At 58.0% G+C, this 18,092-nt stretch overlaps 1 protein-coding gene across 1 annotated transcript; it reads right to left on the reverse strand.

Moving 5' to 3' along the window:
* Positions 1-48: 48 nt before the first annotated feature.
* LOC107049904 (zonadhesin-like) lies at positions 49-18,066 on the reverse strand. The gene is given in 9 exon segments (XM_046906196.1): positions 49-186; positions 1,504-1,590; positions 2,803-3,322; positions 5,996-6,363; positions 8,541-9,048; positions 12,069-12,081; positions 12,083-12,380; positions 13,884-14,094; positions 14,927-18,066. Coding segments are annotated over 9 exon segments (2,523 nt in total). The 5' UTR covers positions 15,374-18,066; the 3' UTR covers positions 49-115.
* Between the last annotated feature and the right edge of the window lie 26 nt (positions 18,067-18,092).

Consider the following 18,092-nt stretch of genomic DNA (forward strand, 5'->3'; position numbering starts at 1 on the left):
ATGGGGGGAGGGGGGGGGGAAGGGACAGAGGCGGAAATCAAAGCGGAAGCATCTTGTTTATTAATGAATTAAATTAATTAATTGGGACGGGAGGAGCAGGACGGGGCGGGGGGGGTCACGGCAGCAGCGGGTTGAGGCGGAGGGGGAGATTCAAAGATGGCAGCGGCAGCATTCCCAGAAGGTTTCCTGGGGGGGGGGGACACAGTCAGGACCGTCTGTGGTTCCTCCGTCTGTCTGTCCTCCATCCGTGGTTCCTCCATCCATCCATCCATCATCTGTAGTTCCTCCATCCATCCATCCTTCTACCATTCGTGGTTCATCCATCCATCCATCCATCATCTATGGTTCCTCCATCCATCCATCCACCACCCATGGTTCCTCCACCCATCCTTCCACCATCTATGGTTCATCCATCCATCCTTCCTTCCACCACCCATGGTTCATCCATCCATCCATCCATCGTTCTACCATTCCTGGTTCATCCGTCCATCCTTCCACCACCAATGCTTCCTCCATCCATCCATCCATCCATCCTTCCATCATCTGTGGTTTCTCCATTCATCCATCCTTCTACCATTCCTGGTTCATCTGTCCATCCATCCATCATCTATGGTTCCTCCATCCATCCATCCACCACCCATGGTTCCTCCATCCTTCCATCATCTATGGTTCCTCCATCCATCCATCCTTCTACCATTCCTGGTTCCTCCATCCCACCATCCATGGTTCCTCCACCCATCCATCATTCTACCTTCCACGGTTCCTCCATCCCACCATCCATGGTTCCTCCACCCATCCATCCTTCCACTAGCCATGGTTCCTCCATCCATCCATCCATCCTTCCATCATCTGTGGTTCCTCCATCCTTCCATCCTTCCACCATCCATGGTTTCTCCATCCATCCACCCACCCACCATCCATGGTTCCTCCATCCATCCATCCTTCTACCATGCACAGTTCCTCCATCCCACCATCCATCCATCCATCCACCCACCCACCCACCCACCATCCATGGTTCCTCCATCTATTCATCCTTCCACCGTCTATGGTTCTTCCATCCATCCGTCCACCATCTCTGGCTCCTCCACCCATCCATCCTTCCACCATCCATGGTTCCTCCACCCATCCATCCTTCCACCATTCCTGGTTGATCCATCCATCCTTCCTCCATCCATCCATCCATCCTTCTACCATCTATGGTTCTTCCATCCATCCATCCTTCCATCATCTATGGTTCCTCCATCCATCCTTCCACCATCCATGGTTCCTCCACCCATCCATCCATCCTTCCACCATCCATGGTTTCTCCATCCATCCATCCATCCACCATCCATGCTTCCTCCATCCATCCACCATCTGTGGTTCCTCCATCCCTCCCTCTATGCTTCCTTCTATCTTCCATCCATCCCTCCCCCGTTAACACCTTCTCCAACCCATCCCCCATCTGGTGCTCCTCCCACCCCATCCCCCCACCACCCCAAATCCCTGTCCTGTACCCCTCACCTGGAGACAGGTCCCTCCTCATTAACGTAGGGTGGGGGATGCAGCTGATCCCGGGTCGGCAGCCGGTGCCCGGCACGCACCACGAAGCTGTGGGTGATGAGAGGCTTTGGTGGGGACGTGGGGACGTGCCACCATGGGGGGATGGACAAAGTCATGGATGTCACAAGTGGGAGGGGAGGTGGGGAACATCGGGCATGGAGCCATGGGCATGGAGAGACCGTGGTTGGGTTCTGGTGATCCCACCGTGGTTGGGTTCTGGTGGTCCCACTATGGTTGGGTTCCTACAGCCTCACCATGGATGGATTCTGTTGGCTCCATCATGGATGGGATCCCAATGGCCCCACCGTGGTTGGGTTGTGGTGGCCCCACCGTAGTTGGGTTCCTACAGTCTCATCATGGATGGGATCCCAATGGCCCCACCGTGGTTGGGTTCCTACAGTCTCATCATGGATGGGATCCCAATGGCCCCACCGTGGTTGGGTTGTGGTGGCCCCACCGTGGTTGGGTTCCTTCAGCCTCACTATGGATGGATTCTGGTGGCTCCATCATGGATGGGATCCCAATGGCCCTACTGTGGTTGGGTTCTGGTGGCCCCACCGTGGTTGGATTCCTACAGCCTCATCATGGATGGATTCTGGTGGCTCCATCATGGATGGGATCCCAATAGTCTCACCGTGGTTGGATTATGGTGGCCCCACCGTGGTTGGGTTCCTACAGCCTCACCATGGATGGATTCTGTTGGCTCCATCATGGATGGAATCCCAATGGCTCCACTGTGGTTGGGTTCTGGTGGTCCCACTATGGTTGGGTTCCTACAGCCTCATCATGGATGGGATCCCAATGGCCCCACCGTGGTTGGGTTCTGGTGGCCCCACCGTGGTTGGGTTCTGGTGGTCCCACCGTGGTTGGGTTCTGGTGGTCCCACCGTGGTTGGGTTCTGGTGGTCCCACCATGGTTGGATTCCTCCAGCCTCACCATGGATGGATTCTGGTGGCTCCATCATGGATGGGATCCCAATGGCCCCACCGTGGTTGGGTTCCTACAGCCTCATCATGGATGGGATCCCAATGGCCCCACCGTGGTTGGATTCCTACAGCCTCACCATGGATGAATTCTGTTGTCTCCATCATGGATGGAATCTCAAATGTCCCACCATGGATGGATTCTGATGGTCTCGCCATGGTTGGACTCCGGTGGCCCCACCGTGGCTGGATTCTGACATTCTCCCACCTACAGCCTCCCAAAGAGGAGCCCCCAGGGCCACCTCCCACCCCCATGTCCCCAAGATCCCAAACTCACGGCAGGTCCTGGGGATGCGCCACGGTCCCACACGGATCTTAGCCTGGCGACAGGCGGCGTCGTAAGCTGCCAGGACCTCTCCAAGGGCATCCCTGTCCCCGGGGGACTCGCAGAGCTCCCAGAGACAGATGTCAAAGAAGACGTCGGGACGGACAACCTCGTGACAGACCCCGAAAGGACCCCGGGGGTCTCGCAGGACGTTGCAGAGCTTGCTGTGGATGTATTCATTTTTGGGGGGCTGCCGACACGGGGGACATTTGGGACCAGGACAGAGCCGGTGACACGTGGCCACGTCGTTGCGGTGGAGGTGGTCGTTGTGGAGGCGGCCATCGAAGTTGCCACAGAGGCCACAGGTGGAGTTGTGGTAGGAGGAGGGCACGGTGACGGCCAACATGTCCCCGGGGCCGACGGTGACGCTGAGGCCGAAGTCGGTGACGAGGAGGATGGTGGCACCTTTGTGGGCCAAGCAGGCGGCCCGGCGAGGCAGGCAGAAGGGCAGCGGCACCGCGGAGCTGTCGACCTTAGGGGGTGGGATGGGGGGGGTTGGGGGCCACCAGGGAGGGGCTGGGTGGTCGTCCATGATCCTCATCGCCCGCCACTTGTCCACCATCCACCCATCCATCCAACCTCTTCATCCTCATCCCTCCATCCAACCTCTTCATCCTCATCCCTCCATCCCTCCATCCCTCCATCCATCCATCCAACCTCTTCATCCCCATCCCTCCATCCAACCTCTTCATCCCCATCCCTCCATCCAACATCTTCATCCTCATCCATCCAACCCCATCCCTCCATCCAACCTCTTCATCCTCATCCCTCCATCCATCTGTCCATCTATCCATCCATCCAACCTCTTCATCCTTATCCCTCCATCCCTCCATCCGTCCCTCCATCCAATCTCTTCATCCTCATCCCTCCATCCATCCATCCAACCTCTTCCATCCTTATCCCTCCATCCCTCCATCCCTCCATCCAACCTCTCCATCCTCATCCCTCCATCCCCATCCCTCCATCCAACCTCTTCATCCTCATCCCTCCATCCATCCCTCCATCCCTCCATCCATCCCTCCATCCAACCTCTTCCATTCTCATCCATCCATCCCCATCCCTCCATCCAACCTCTCCATCCCCATCCCTCCATCCAACCTCTTCATCCTCATCCCTCCATCCCCATCCCTCCATCCAAGCTCTTCATCCTCATCCCTCCATCCATCCCTCCATCCCTCCATCCATCCCTCCATCCAACCTCTTCCATCCTCATCCATCCATCCCCATCCCTCCATCCCTCCATCCATCCCTCCATCCAACCTCTTCATCCTCATCCCTCCATCCCCATCCCTCCATCCAACCTCTCCATCCCCATCCCTCCATCCAACCTCTCCATCCCCATCCCTCCATCCAACCTCTTCATCCCCATCCTTCCATCCCTCCATCCATCCCCATCCCTCCATCCATCCAACCTCTTCATCCTCATCCCTCCATCCCTCCATCCCTCCCTCCCTCCATCCCTCCATCCAACCTCTTCATCCTCATCCCTCCATCCCTCCATCCATCCATCCATCCAACCTCTTCCATCCTTATCCCTCCATCTATCCCTCCATCCAACCTCTTCATCCTCATCCATCCATCCCCATCCCTCCATCCAACCTCTTCATCCTCATCCCTCTATCCCCATCCCTCCATCCCCATCCCTCCATCCAACCTCTTCATCCCCATCCCTCCATCCAACCTCTTCATCCTCATCCCTCCATCCATCCCTCCATCTATCCATCCATCCAACCTCTTCATCCTCATCCCTCCATCCCTCCATTCATCCCTTCATCCAATCTCTTCATCCTCATCCCTCCATCCCTCCATCCATCCATCCAACCTCTTCATCCTTATCCCTCCATCCCTCCATCCATCCCTCCATCCAATCTCTTCATTCTCATCCCTCCATCCCTCCATCCATCCATCCAACCTCTTCATCCTCATCCCTCCATCCCCATCCCTCCATCCAACCTCTTCATCCTCATCCCTCCATCCCTCCATCCATCCCTCCATCCAACCTCTTCCATTCTCATCCATCCATCCCCATCCCTCCATCCAACCTCTCCATCCCCATCCCTCCATCCAACATCTTCATCCTCATCCATCCATCCCTCCATCCCTCCATCCAACCTCTTCATCCTCATCCTTCCATCCCTCCATCCATCCCCATCCCTCCATCCAACCTCTTCATCCTCATCCCTCCATCCATCCGTCCATCTATCCATCCATCCATCCAACCTCTTCATCCTCATCCCTCCATCCCTCCATCCATCCCTCCATCCAACCTCTTCATCCTCATCCCTCCATCCATCCCTCCATCCAACCTCTTCATCCTCATCCTTCCATCCCTCCATCCATCCCCATCCCTCCATCCAACCTCTTCATCCTCATCCCTCCATCCCTCCATCCCTCCATCCCTCCATCCAACCTCTTCCTTCCATCCATCCCTCCATCCATCCTCATCCATCCATCCATCCATCCCCCTCCATCTCCCCCATCTCTCCCTCCATCTTCCCCCATCCCCTTCCATCTCCCCCACATCCCCCTCCATCTCCCCCATCTCTCCCTCCATCCCCCCATATCCCCCTCCCCACCCCCTCCATCCCCCCATATCCCCCTCCCCACCCCCCTCCATCTCCCCCATCTCTCCCTCCATCCCCCCATATCCCCCTCCCCACCCCCTCCATCTCCCCCATCTCTCCCTCCATCCCCCCATATCCCCCTCCCCACCCCCTCCATCTCCCCCATCTCTCCCTCCATCCCCTCATATCCCCCTCCCCACCCCCTCCATCCCCCCATATCCCCCTCCCCACCCCCTCCATCTCCCCCATCTCTCCCTCCATCCCCCCATATCCCCCTCCCCACCCCCTCCATCTCCCCCATCTCTCCCTCCATCCCCCCATATCCCCCTCCCCACCCCCTCCATCCCCCCATATCCCCCTCCCCACCCCCTCCATCTCCCCCATCTCTCCCTCCATCCCCCCATATCCCCCTCCCCACCCCCTCCATCTCCCCCATCTCTCCCTCCATCCCCCCATATCCCCCTCCCCACCCCCTCCATCTCCCCATATCCCCCCCCTCCATCCCCCCATCTCCCACCCCACCACCTCCCCTTCCTCCCCCCCCCCCTCCTCCTCCTCCTCCTCCTCCTCTTCCTCCTCACCACCGCGTGTTTCCCGGAGCGCAGCGCAAAGTGATGTCCGTGCACAGCGATGACAACGCTGCGATTGCTGACCCCCCCCCGGGGGTCAGTGGCCGTCACCTCAAATGGGGGGTGGGCTCCATCCTCACTGCAGCTCCGTGCCACCACGTAGGTACAGTTGTCCCGGACGGTCACGGCCGCCCCATCGAAGCTCAGATAGTGATGCGTCCCCACAGCCCTACAAGTCCCTGAGCCGACCGCCGTTGACGCTGCCCCACATTTATTCTCCCCCCTGGGGGGGCCGTGGGGGGAAACGCAGCCCTCGCGACACTCATAGGCGCAGTTCGGGACGCAGAGAGCGTAGCGGGTGCCCTTGGGGCAGTCGGGGGCTGTGGGGTGAAGGGGACTTTCAGGGTAGGGTCCTCGGTCCCCTTTTTGGGGGTCGGGGTCCCACCCAAGATGTCTGCATCCCATTTGGGACAGTGGGTTCTCCAGGGGGTTCTATGGGGTTGTGTCCCACCCTCGGTGCTCTATGGGGCCACATCCCCACCCCACCACCACCCTCGGGTCCTTGGGGTGCTCTATGGGGCCGCATCCCCACCCCACCACCATCTTTGGGTCCTTGGGGTGCTCTATGGGGCCACATCCCCTTCCCACCGCCACCCTCGGGTCCTTGGAGTGCTCTATGGGGCCACATCCCCACCCCACCGCCACCCTCGGGTCCTTGGGGTGCTCTATGGGGCCGCATCCCCACCCCACCACCATCTTTGGGTCCTTGGGGTGCTCTATGGGGCCACATCCCCACCCCACCGCCACCCTCGGGTCCTTGGGGTGCTCTATGGGGCCACATCCCCACCCCACCAACCCACCCTCGGGTCCTTGGAGTGCTCTATGGGGCCACATCCCCACCCCACCACCACCCTCGGGTCCTTGGGGTGCTCTATGGGGCCACATCCCACCCCACCACCATCTTTGGGTCCTTGGGGTGCTCTATGGGGCCACATCCCCACCCACCACCATCTTTGGGTCCTTGGGGTGCTCTATGGGTCCATGTCCCCACCCCACCACCGCCCTCAGGTCCTTGGGGTGCTCTATGGGGCCACATCCCCACCCCACCACCACCCTTGGGATCTTGGGGTGCTCTGTGGGGCCGCACCCCCACCCCACCACCACCCTCGGGTCCTTGGGGTGCTCTATGGGGCCACATCCCCACCCACCACCATCTTTGGGTCCTTGGGGTGCTCTATGGGTCCATGTCCCCACCCCACCACCACCCTCGGGTCCTTGGGGTGCTCTATGGGGCCACATCCCCACCCACCACCATCTTTGGGTCCTTGGGGTGCTCTATGGGTTCACGTCCCCACCCCACCACCGCCCTCAGGTCCTTGGGGTGCTCTATGGGGCCACATCCCCACCCCACCACCACTTTCGGGTCCTTGGGGTGCTCTATGGGGCCACATCCCCTTCCCACCACCATCTTTGGGTCCTTGGGGTGCTCTATGGGTCCATGTCCCCACCCCACCACCGCCCTCAGGTCCTTGGGGTGCTCTATGGGGCCACATCCCACCCCACCACCATCTTTGGGTCCTTGGGGTACTCTATGGGGCCACATCCCCACCCACCACCATCTTTGGGTCCTTGGGGTGCTCTATGGGGCCACATCCCCACCCACCACCATCTTTGGGTCCTTGGGGTGCTCTATGGGGCCACATCCCACCCCACCACCATCTTTGGGTCCTTGGGGTGCTCTATGGGGCCACACCCCCACCCCACCACCATCTTTGGGTCCTTGGGGTGCTCTATGGGTCCATGTCCCCACCCCACCACCGCCCTCAGGTCCTTGGGGTGCTCTATGGGGCCACATCCCCACCCCACCTCCACCCTCGGGTCCTTGGGGTGCTCTATGGGTCCATGTCCCCTCCCCACCACCACTTTCGGGTCCTTGGGGTGCTCTATGGGGCCGCATCCCCACCCACCACCATCTTTGGGTCCTTGGGGTGCTCTATGGGGCCACATCCCACCCCACCACCACCCTCGGGTCCTTGGGGTGCTCTATGGGGCCGCATCCCCACCCCACCACCATCTTTGGGTCCTTGGGGTGCTCTATGGGGCCACATCCCCACCCCACCAACCCACCCTCGGGTCCTTGGAGTGCTCTATGGGGCCACATCCCCTTCCCATCGCCACCCTCGGGTCCTTGGGGTGCTCTATGGGGCCGCATCCCCACCCCACCACCATCTTTGGGTCCTTGGGGTGCTCTATGGGGCCACATCCCCACCCCACCAACCCACCCTCGGGTCCTTGGAGTGCTCTATGGGGCCACATCCCCTTCCCACCGCCACCCTCGGGTCCTTGGAGTGCTCTATGGGGCCACATCCCCACCCCACCGCCACCCTCAGGTCCTTGGGGTGCTCTATGGGGCCACATCCCCACCCCACCACCATCTTTGGGTCCTTGGGGTGCTCTATGGGGCCACATCCCCACCCCACCGCCACCCTCAGGTCCTTGGGGTGCTCTACGTTCCCATGCCCCCACCCCACCACCGTGGGATCCCCCCCCCACTCACCACAGAACCCCTCGGATCTCCACTCCAGGACCTCCTTCCCCACCTCCTGACACGCAGCCACGTAGGCGGCGACGACCCGGCAGACCCCATGGCGGTGACACCGGTCGGCCATACAATCCCTGTAGTACGTTTCGGGGTGCACCGCCCCGTGGCAGAGCCGGAAGGGCCCGTCCTTATCCAGCAACACCCCGCACTCCTCACCCTTCTCTCCCTTCTTCCCTTCCCCCTCCCCACATCCCGACCCGTCCTCGCACCCCTCTTCGCCCCCGACTCTCCACCCCCTCCCCGGCGACAGATCGTTACGGGGGTCCCCATCGAAGTCCCCGCAGAGCCCGCAGAGTTGGCCGCCGTAGGAGCTCTCCACCTGGACGCTCACCCTCCCGTGCTGCCCATCGTAGGCGACTCTCAGCCCCGAGGGGGTCCGCAGCTCCACCTCCCACCCCCTCCTCTCCACGGTCAGGGCGGAGTGCTTCGACGTGTGGGGCAGGGAGATGGGCTCGCCGTGCAGCTGGTGGGGGGGAGAGAACACCCGTTGTGCCCTTCTGGATCCCATTTCATCGCTACTCGTACTTTACTCATGGTTTACTCCCTGCTTTACTCACAACCGACCCATATGGTGGTCTCAACATCTCCATCCCTCCTCATTTCCATCCCATAGAGAACACTCAGACCCTATAATCCCTTCCGGATCCCATTTCATCACTACTCATACTTTACTCATGGTTTACTCCCTGCTTTACCCACAACCAACCCACTCCTCCCCATTAGGAGGTCACCACATCTCCGTCCCTCCCCACCCACATCCCATTTGGTGGCCCCCACATTTCCACCCCCCCCCCCCCCATCATCTCCATCCCATAGAGAACACTCAGCTCCTCTAATCCCTTCTGGATCCCATTTCATCGCTACTCATACTTTACTCATGGTTTACTCCCTGCTTTACCCACAGCCAACCCACTCCTCTCCCCATTTGGTGGTCCCCACATCTCCGTCCCTCCCCACCCTCCCTCCCATAGAGAACACTCGGAACCTATAATTCCTTCTGGATCCCATTTCATCGCTACTCGTACTTTACTCATGGTTTACTCCCTGCTTTACTCACAACCGACCCATATGGTGGTCTCAACATCTCCATCCCTCCTCATTTCCATCCCATAGAGAACACTCAGACCCTATAATCCCTTCCGGATCCCATTTCATCACTACTCATACTTTACTCATGGTTTACTCCCTGCTTTACCCACAACCAACCCACTCCTCCCCATTAGGAGGTCACCACATCTCCGTCCCTCCCCACCCACATCCCATTTGGTGGCCCCCACATTTCCACCCCCCCCCCCCCCATCATCTCCATCCCATAGAGAACACTCAGCTCCTCTAATCCCTTCTGGATCCCATTTCATCGCTACTCATACTTTACTCATGGTTTACTCCCTGCTTTACCCACAGCCAACCCACTCCTCTCCCCATTTGGTGGTCCCCACATCTCCGTCCCTCCCCACCCTCCCTCCCATAGAGAACACTCGGAACCTATAATTCCTTCTGGATCCCATTTCATCGCTACTCGTACTTTACTCATGGTTTACTCCCTGCTTTACTCACAACCGACCCATATGGTGGTCTCAACATCTCCATCCCTCCTCATTTCCATCCCATAGAGAACACTCAGACCCTATAATCCCTTCTGGATCCCATTTCATCACTACTCATACTTTACTCATGGTTTACTCCCTGCTTTACCCACAGCCAACCCACTCCTCTCCCCATTTGGTGGTCCCCACATCTCCGTCCCTCCCATCTCCCTCCCATAGAGAACACTTGGACCCTATAATCCCTTCCGGATCCCATTTCATAGCTACTCATACTTTACTCATGGTTTACTCCCTGCTTTACTCACAACTGACCCACTCCTCTCCCCATTTGGTGGTCTCAACACCTCCGTCCCTCCCCACCCTCACCCCATAGAGAACACTCGGACCCTATAATTCCTTCTGGATCCCATTTCATCGCTACTCGTACTTTACTCATGGTTTACTCCCTGCTTTACTCACAACCGACCCATTTGGTGGTCCCAGCATCTCCATCCCTCCCCACCCCCATCCCATAGAGAACACTCGGACCCTATAATTCCTTCTGGATCCCATTTCATCGCTACTCATCCTTTACTCATGGTTTACTCCCTGCTTTACTCACAACCAACCCACTCCTCCCCATTAGGAGGTCACCACATCTCCGTCCCTCCCCACCCACATCCCATTTGGTGGCCCCCACATTTCCGCCCTCCCCCCCCCTCATCTCCATCCCATAGAGAACACTCAGCTCCTATAATCCCTTCCGGATTCCGTTTCATCACTTCTCATACTTTACTCATGGTTTACTCCCTGCTTTACCCACAACCGACCCACTCCTCTCCCCATTTGGTGGTCCCAACATCTCCATCCCTCCCCACCCCCATCCCATAGAGAACACTCAGACCCTAGAATTCCTTCTGGATCCCATTTCATTGCTACTCATACTTTACTCATGGTTTACTCCCTGCTTTACCCACAGCCAACCCACTCCTCTCCCCATTTGGTGGTCCCCACGTCTCCATCCCTCCTCATTTCCATCCCATAGTGAACACTCGGACCCTATAATCCCTTCTGGATCCCATCTCATCGCTACTCATACTTTACTCATGGTTTACTCCCCGCTTTACTCACAACCGACCCATTTGGTGGTCCCCATAGATCCCCACATCTCCATCCCTCCCCACCCACATCCCATAGAGAACACTCGGACCCTATAATCCCTTCTGGATCCCATTTCATCACTACTCATACTTTACTCATGGTTTACTCCCTGCTTTACTCACAACCGACCCATTTGGTGGCCCCCACATCTCCATCCCTCCTCATTTCCATCCCTTAGAGAACACTCGGACCCTATAATCCCTTCCGGATCCCATCTCATCGCTACTCATACTTTACTCATGGTTTACTCCCCGCTTTACTCACAACCAACCCACTCCTCTCCCCATTTGGTGGTCCCCACATCTCCGTCCCTCCCCACCCCCATCCCATTTGGTGGCCCCCACATTTCCACGCCCCCCCATCATCTCCATCCCATAGAGAACACTCAGCTCCTATAATCCCTTCCGGATCCCGTTTCACCACTACTCATACTTTACTCATGGTTTACTCCCTGCTTTACTCACAACCAACCCACTCCTCTCCCCATATGGTGGTCCCACCATCTCCATCCCTCCCCACCCTCACCCCATAGAGAACACTCGGACCCTATAATTCCTTCCGGATCCCATTTCATCGCTACTCATACTTTACTCATGGTTTACTCCCCGCTTTACTCACAACCAACCCACTCCTCCCCATTTGGTGGTCCCCACATTTCCCCCCCCCCCCCCCCCCATCATCTCCATCCCATAGAGGACACTCAGCTCCTATAATCCCTTCCGGATCCCGTTTCACCACTACTCATACTTTACTCAACGCTCCTCCTCTCCCTTTACTCACCCCCATCATTACTCACCATCACCCTCTCATTTTCCATCTCCACCACCGTCCTGAACACCTGGACCACCACACCAACGACGCCACCGGATCCGGCCCGGATGAGGACACGGAAAAAAACGGTTGTTTTTGGTTCTGGAACATTGCTCGGCCAAAAGGTGAAGGCAGGAACCCGAAAAATCGTGGTGGAGGAGATCGAAGGTACGGACGTGACCCACGCCCAGGGCTGAGCAGGTGGCGTTGGAAGGGGGACGTCTGGGGGCGGTTATGGGGACGGATATGGGGTCGGTGGCACACGACTCCGGCGGGTGTTTGGATGAGCAGGATGGGGCTGGAGGTGGAGGGAGAGCGGAGGCGGGTTTTGGTGTCATCCTCTGCTCCCAATCCCGACATCCCAAATCCAGACCCCATAACCGCGCTCCCCGTCCCGTAACTTCATCCCCAGACCCCGTAATTGCGCTGCCCTTTTCGTGATCCCATTCCCAGACTCCATAAATGTGCTTTTTACCCCACAATCCCATCCCCAGACCCCATAACTGTGCTTCCAATCCCATAATCCCATCCCCAGACCCCATAACTTCACTCCCCATCCCATAATCCCAGCCCCAGACCCCATAACTGTGCTTCCAATCCCATAATCCCATCCCCAGACCCCATAACTTCACTCCCCATCCCATAATCCCATCCCCAGACCCCATAACTGTGCTTCCAATCCCATAATCCCATCCCCAGACCCCATAATTGCGCTCCCCATCCCATAATCTCATCCCCAGACTCCATAACTGTGCTTCCAATCCCATAATCCCATCCTCAGACCCCATAACTGTGCTTCCAATCCCATAATCCCATCCCCAGACCCCATAACTTCACTCCCCATCCCATAATCCCATCCTCAGACCCCATAACTGTGCTTCTGATCCCATAATCCCATCCCCACACCCCATAACTTCACTCCCCATCCCATTATATCATCCCCTGACTCCATAACTGCATTCCTCACCCCACAATCCCACCCCATAATCTCACTTTATAATCCCATCTCATAATCCAACTCCATAATCCCACCCCATAACCCCATAACCTAGTTCCTCACCCCATAATCCCACCCCATAACCCCATAACCTAGTTCCTCACCCCATAATCCCACCCCATGACCCCATAACCTAGTTCCTCACCCCATAATCCCACCCCATAACCCCATAACCTAGTTCCTCACTCCATAATCCCACCCCATAACCCCATAACCTAGTTCCTCACCCCATAATCCCACCCCATGACCCCATAATCCCACCCCATAACCCCATAACCTAGTTCCTCACCCCATAATCCCACCCCATAACCCCATAACCTAGTTCCTCACCCCATCATCCCACCCCATAACCCCATAACCTAGTTCCTCACCCCATAATCCCACCCCATGACCCCATAACCTAGTTCCTCACCCCATAATCCCACCCCATGACCCCATAATCCCACTCCATAACCCCATAACCTAGTTCCTCACCCCATAATCTCACCCCATAACCTAGTTCCTCACCCCATAATCCCACCCCATAACCCCATAACCTAGTTCCTCACCCCATAATCCCACCCCATGACCCCATAACCAATTCCTCACCCCATAATCCCATCCCATAACCCCATAATCCCACCCCATAACCCCATAACCTAGTTCCTCACCCCATAATCCCACCCCATAACCCCATAATCCCACCCCATAACCCCATAACCTAGTTCCTCACCCCATAATCCCACCCCATAACCCCATAACCTAGTTCCTCACCCCATAATCCCACCCCATAACCCCATAATCCCACTCCATAACCCCACTCACCGCACTTTCCTGCCCCGTTCTCGGGATGGGCGCAGATCCCACACAGCTGTTCCCGCAGCTCCGCCGGCACCGTCACCGTCACCGCGCCGTCCCCACCGATGGCCACGCGCACCCCGGGGGGCAGCGCTGCTCTTCTCTGTCCCCCCCTTCGCTCCACGCGCACTCGGCCCCCCACCATCAAGAGGGGAAGGGGGACGGCGCTCCCGGCCACCTGGGGGGCAGATGGAGGGGGGGGGAAGGGAAGCACATCTGTGGGTCAGTGTGGTGGGGGGCACTTCCTCAGCCTTGGGAATGGGGGTGAGGTGGAGATGGAGATGGGGAGCGCGGTGGTGGGAGATGGGGGGCTGGAAATGGGATGGGGAGATCCCTGACTACCAAGATATGGGGTCTGGGGGCTGGAAATGGGATGGGGATATCCCTGGCCACCCAGGTATGGGGTCTGGGGGCTGGAAATGGGATGGGGAGATCCCTGAGCACCCAGGTGTGGGGTCTGGGGGCTGGAAATGGGATGGGGAGATCCCTGAGCACCCAGGTATGGGGTCTGGGGGCTGGAAATGGGATGGGGAGATCCCTGGCCACCCAGGTATGGGGTCTGGGGGCTGGAAATGGGATGGGGAGATCCCTGACTACCAAGATATGGGGTCGGGGGCTGGAAATGGGATGGGGAGATCCCTGGCCACCCACGTATGGGGTCTGGGGGCTGGAAATGGGATGGGGAGATCCCTGAGCACCCAGGTATGGGGTCTGGGGGCTGGAAATGGGATGGGGAGATCCCTGAGCACCCAGGTATGGGGTCTGGGGGCTGGAAATGGGATGGGGAGATCCCTGAGCACCCAGGTAAGGGGTCTGGGGGCTGGAAATGGGATGGGGAGATCCCTGAGCACCCAGGTATGGGGTCTGGGGGCTGGAAATTGGTTGGAAAGATCCCTGAACACACAAACCCACCACCCCTCATGGAATCCTAGAACCTGGGAGGTCCCACACGCTCAGGGGTCCCCAGACCACCCCTCTCCCCTCACTCCCCCCCCCCCCGCCCCCCTCACCCTTGCCATCTTCTCCTCTCCTCGGACCAGCACGACCTCGTAGCCATCACCCTGGAGCATGACGTAGGCGAAGGATGCGGCCAATCCTGTGCCATCTTGGCCTCCCACCGTGACGTTGAGGAAGGTCTTCGGGGCACCACAGGTGCTCACCAGCGTTTGGGCACAGGGACCCCCCAGGTTGTACCCCCTCCCATCGAACGCTCGGTACCTCCACTGCCTCAGGACGTGGCAGACGAGGGGGGGGTGGTGTGTGGGGACGCACTGGGGTGAGTTCTCCGCTGTCAGCTTGCAGATTTCGCCCTTTGGGCAATGGATGTCATGGCAGGACATTTTGTCGGGTTCACATTTGGGTTGGTGGTCCACCATCCTACAAACCGACCCCTTTGGACATGGAAAATCTTTGCAGGACACCTTGTTGGGTTCACATTTGGGTTGGTTGTCCGCCATCCTACAGGTTGTCCCCATTGGACACGGAAAATCTTTGCAGGACATCTTGTTGGGAACGCATTGAGGCCCATCCTTCACTTCTTGGCAGGTTGTCCCAACTGGACATGGAAAATCTTTGCAGGACACCTTGTTGGGTTCACATTTGGGTTGGTTGTCCACCATCCTACACGTTGTCCCCATTGGACATGGGAAATCTTTGCAGGACAACTGGTTGGGAACGCATTGAGGCCCATCCTTGACTACTTGACATGTCGTCCCAGCCGGACATGGAAAATCTTTGCAGGACAACTGGTTGGGAACGCATTGAGGCCCATCCTTGACTATGTGGCACGTCGTCCCAGCTGGACATGGAAAATCTTTGCAGGACATCTTGTTGGGAACACACTGAGGCCCATCCTTCACTTCTTGGCAGGTTGTCCCAACTGGACATGGAAAATCTTTGCAGGACATCCTGTTTGGTTCACATTTAGGTTGGTTGTTCACCATCCTACACGTTGTCCCCATTGGACATGGGAAATCTTTGCAGGACAACTGGTTGGGGACACACTGAGGCCCATCCTTGACTATGTGGCACGTCGTCCCAGCCGGACATGGAAAATCTTTGCAGGACAACTGGTTGGGAACGCATTGAGGCCCATCCTTGACTACTTGACATGTCGTCCCAGCCGGACATGGAAAATCTTTGCAGGACATCTTGTTGGGAATGCATTGAGGCCCATCCTTGACTACGTGGCAGGTTGTCCCAGCTGGACATGGAAAATCTTTGCAGGACACCTTGTTGGGTTCACATTTGGGTTGGTTGTCCACCATCCTACAGGTTGTCCCCATTGGACACGGAAAATCTTTGCAGGACAACTGGTTGGGAATGCATTGAGGCCCATCCTTCACTTCTTGACACGTCGTCCCAACTGGACAATGCATATCTTTGCAGGACATCCTGTTGGGTTCACATTTGGGTTGGTTGTCCACCATCCTACAGGTTGTCCCCACTGGACATGGGAAATCTTTGCAAGACAACTGGTTGGGAACGCATTGAGGCCCATCCTTGACTACGTGGCAGGTTGTCCCAACTGGACAGTGCATATCTTTGCAGGACACCTTGTTGGGTTCACATTTGGGTTGGTTGTCCACCATCCTACAGGTTGTCCCCACTGGACACGGGAAATCTTTGCAAGACAACTGGTTGGGAACGCATTGAGGCCCATCCTTGACTACGTGGCAGGTTGTCCCAACTGGACAATGCATATCTTTGCAGGACATCCTGTTGGGTTCACATTTGGGTTGGTTGTCCACCATCCTACAGGTTGTCCCCACTGGACACGGGAAATCTTTGCAAGACAACTGGTTGGGAACGCATTGAGGCCCATCCTTGACTACGTGGCAGGTTGTCCCAACTGGACAATGCATATCTTTGCAGGACAACTGGTTGGGAACGCAGCGGGGCCAATCCCCCACCATTCTGCAGGTCGTTGCAGGCGGGCAGTGCACCTCTTTGCAGGACATCTGGTTGGGGACACACTTGGGCCAGTCGTCCACCACCCGACACGAGGTTCCAAGGGGGCAATGCGTATCTTTGCAAGTCGGCTTCTTGGGCACACATTTGGGCCAATCGTCCACCATTTGACACGCGGTCCCTGCCGGGCACAACACCTCTTTGCAGGACGGCTTGCTGGGGACACACTTGGGCCAATCATCCACCATTCTGCACGTGGTCCCCGCAGAGCATCGGACGGTGCTGCAGGACGGCTTGTTGGGCACGCAGGTTGGCCAACCACCCTCCAGTTGGCACGCGGTGCCGGCGGGGCAGCGGACGGTGCTGCAGTCGGGCGAGTTGGGCACGCATTTGGGCCGACCTTCCACCATGTGGCACTCGGTCCCATCCGAGCAACGCACCTTGGAGCAGTTGGGGAGCTGGGGGATGCAATGGGGGATGCCCTCGGCCACGTGGCACGCGGTGCCTGGTGGGCAAGGCTTGTTGACACACGACGCCACCGGAGCGCTCCTCTCCATCCGCACACACTTGGGCCACCCTCGCACCGCCCGGCACGCCGTCCCACTCGGGCATTGCAGGTCCTGGCAGGATGGGATGCGGACGCAACGGGGCCAACCCTTGATGATTTTGCAGCCCGTGCCCGCTTTGCAGCGGAGGTTCTTGCAGGAAGGTCGGGAGATGCAGGTGGGGCGGCCGTGCAGCAGCATGCAAACGGTGCCGGGGGGACAGCTGACGTGTTGGCAGGAGGGGGGGACGCCAGCACAGTGGGCTCCGTGGCACAAGGAGGGGACAGCAGAGACCTCAGTGGGAGTTTTGGGAAGAGGAGCGGGGAGAGCCCGGGACGCAGCGAGGAGGAGGGGTTGGCTGGGATGGCAGCGGGGTGTGCCCTCCGCCATGGTGCAGGATGTGCCTTTGGGACAGAGGATGTCCCTGCAGGAAGGTTGCCTTGGGGACACCATCATTTGGACACACTGCGGCCACCCGTCAAGCATTTGGCACACGGTGCCCATCTGACATTGGATGTCAGCGCAGGAGGGGCTGCGTTGGACGCACTGGGGCCAACCGTCTATGATCTGGCATGCTGTCCCTTTCTGGCACTGGATGTCACTGCAGGAGGGCTGTCGATGGATGCACTGGGGCTGCCCGTGTAGCATCTTGCAGGTGATCCCTTTGGGACACTGGATGTCCCCACAGGAGGGTTGCCTGACGGTGCTCTTGCTTGGCACA

Source organism: Gallus gallus, unplaced genomic scaffold, assembly GCF_016699485.2.
Source record: "Gallus gallus isolate bGalGal1 unplaced genomic scaffold, bGalGal1.mat.broiler.GRCg7b scaffold_47, whole genome shotgun sequence".
NCBI classification, from domain to species: Eukaryota; Metazoa; Chordata; class Aves; order Galliformes; family Phasianidae; genus Gallus; species Gallus gallus.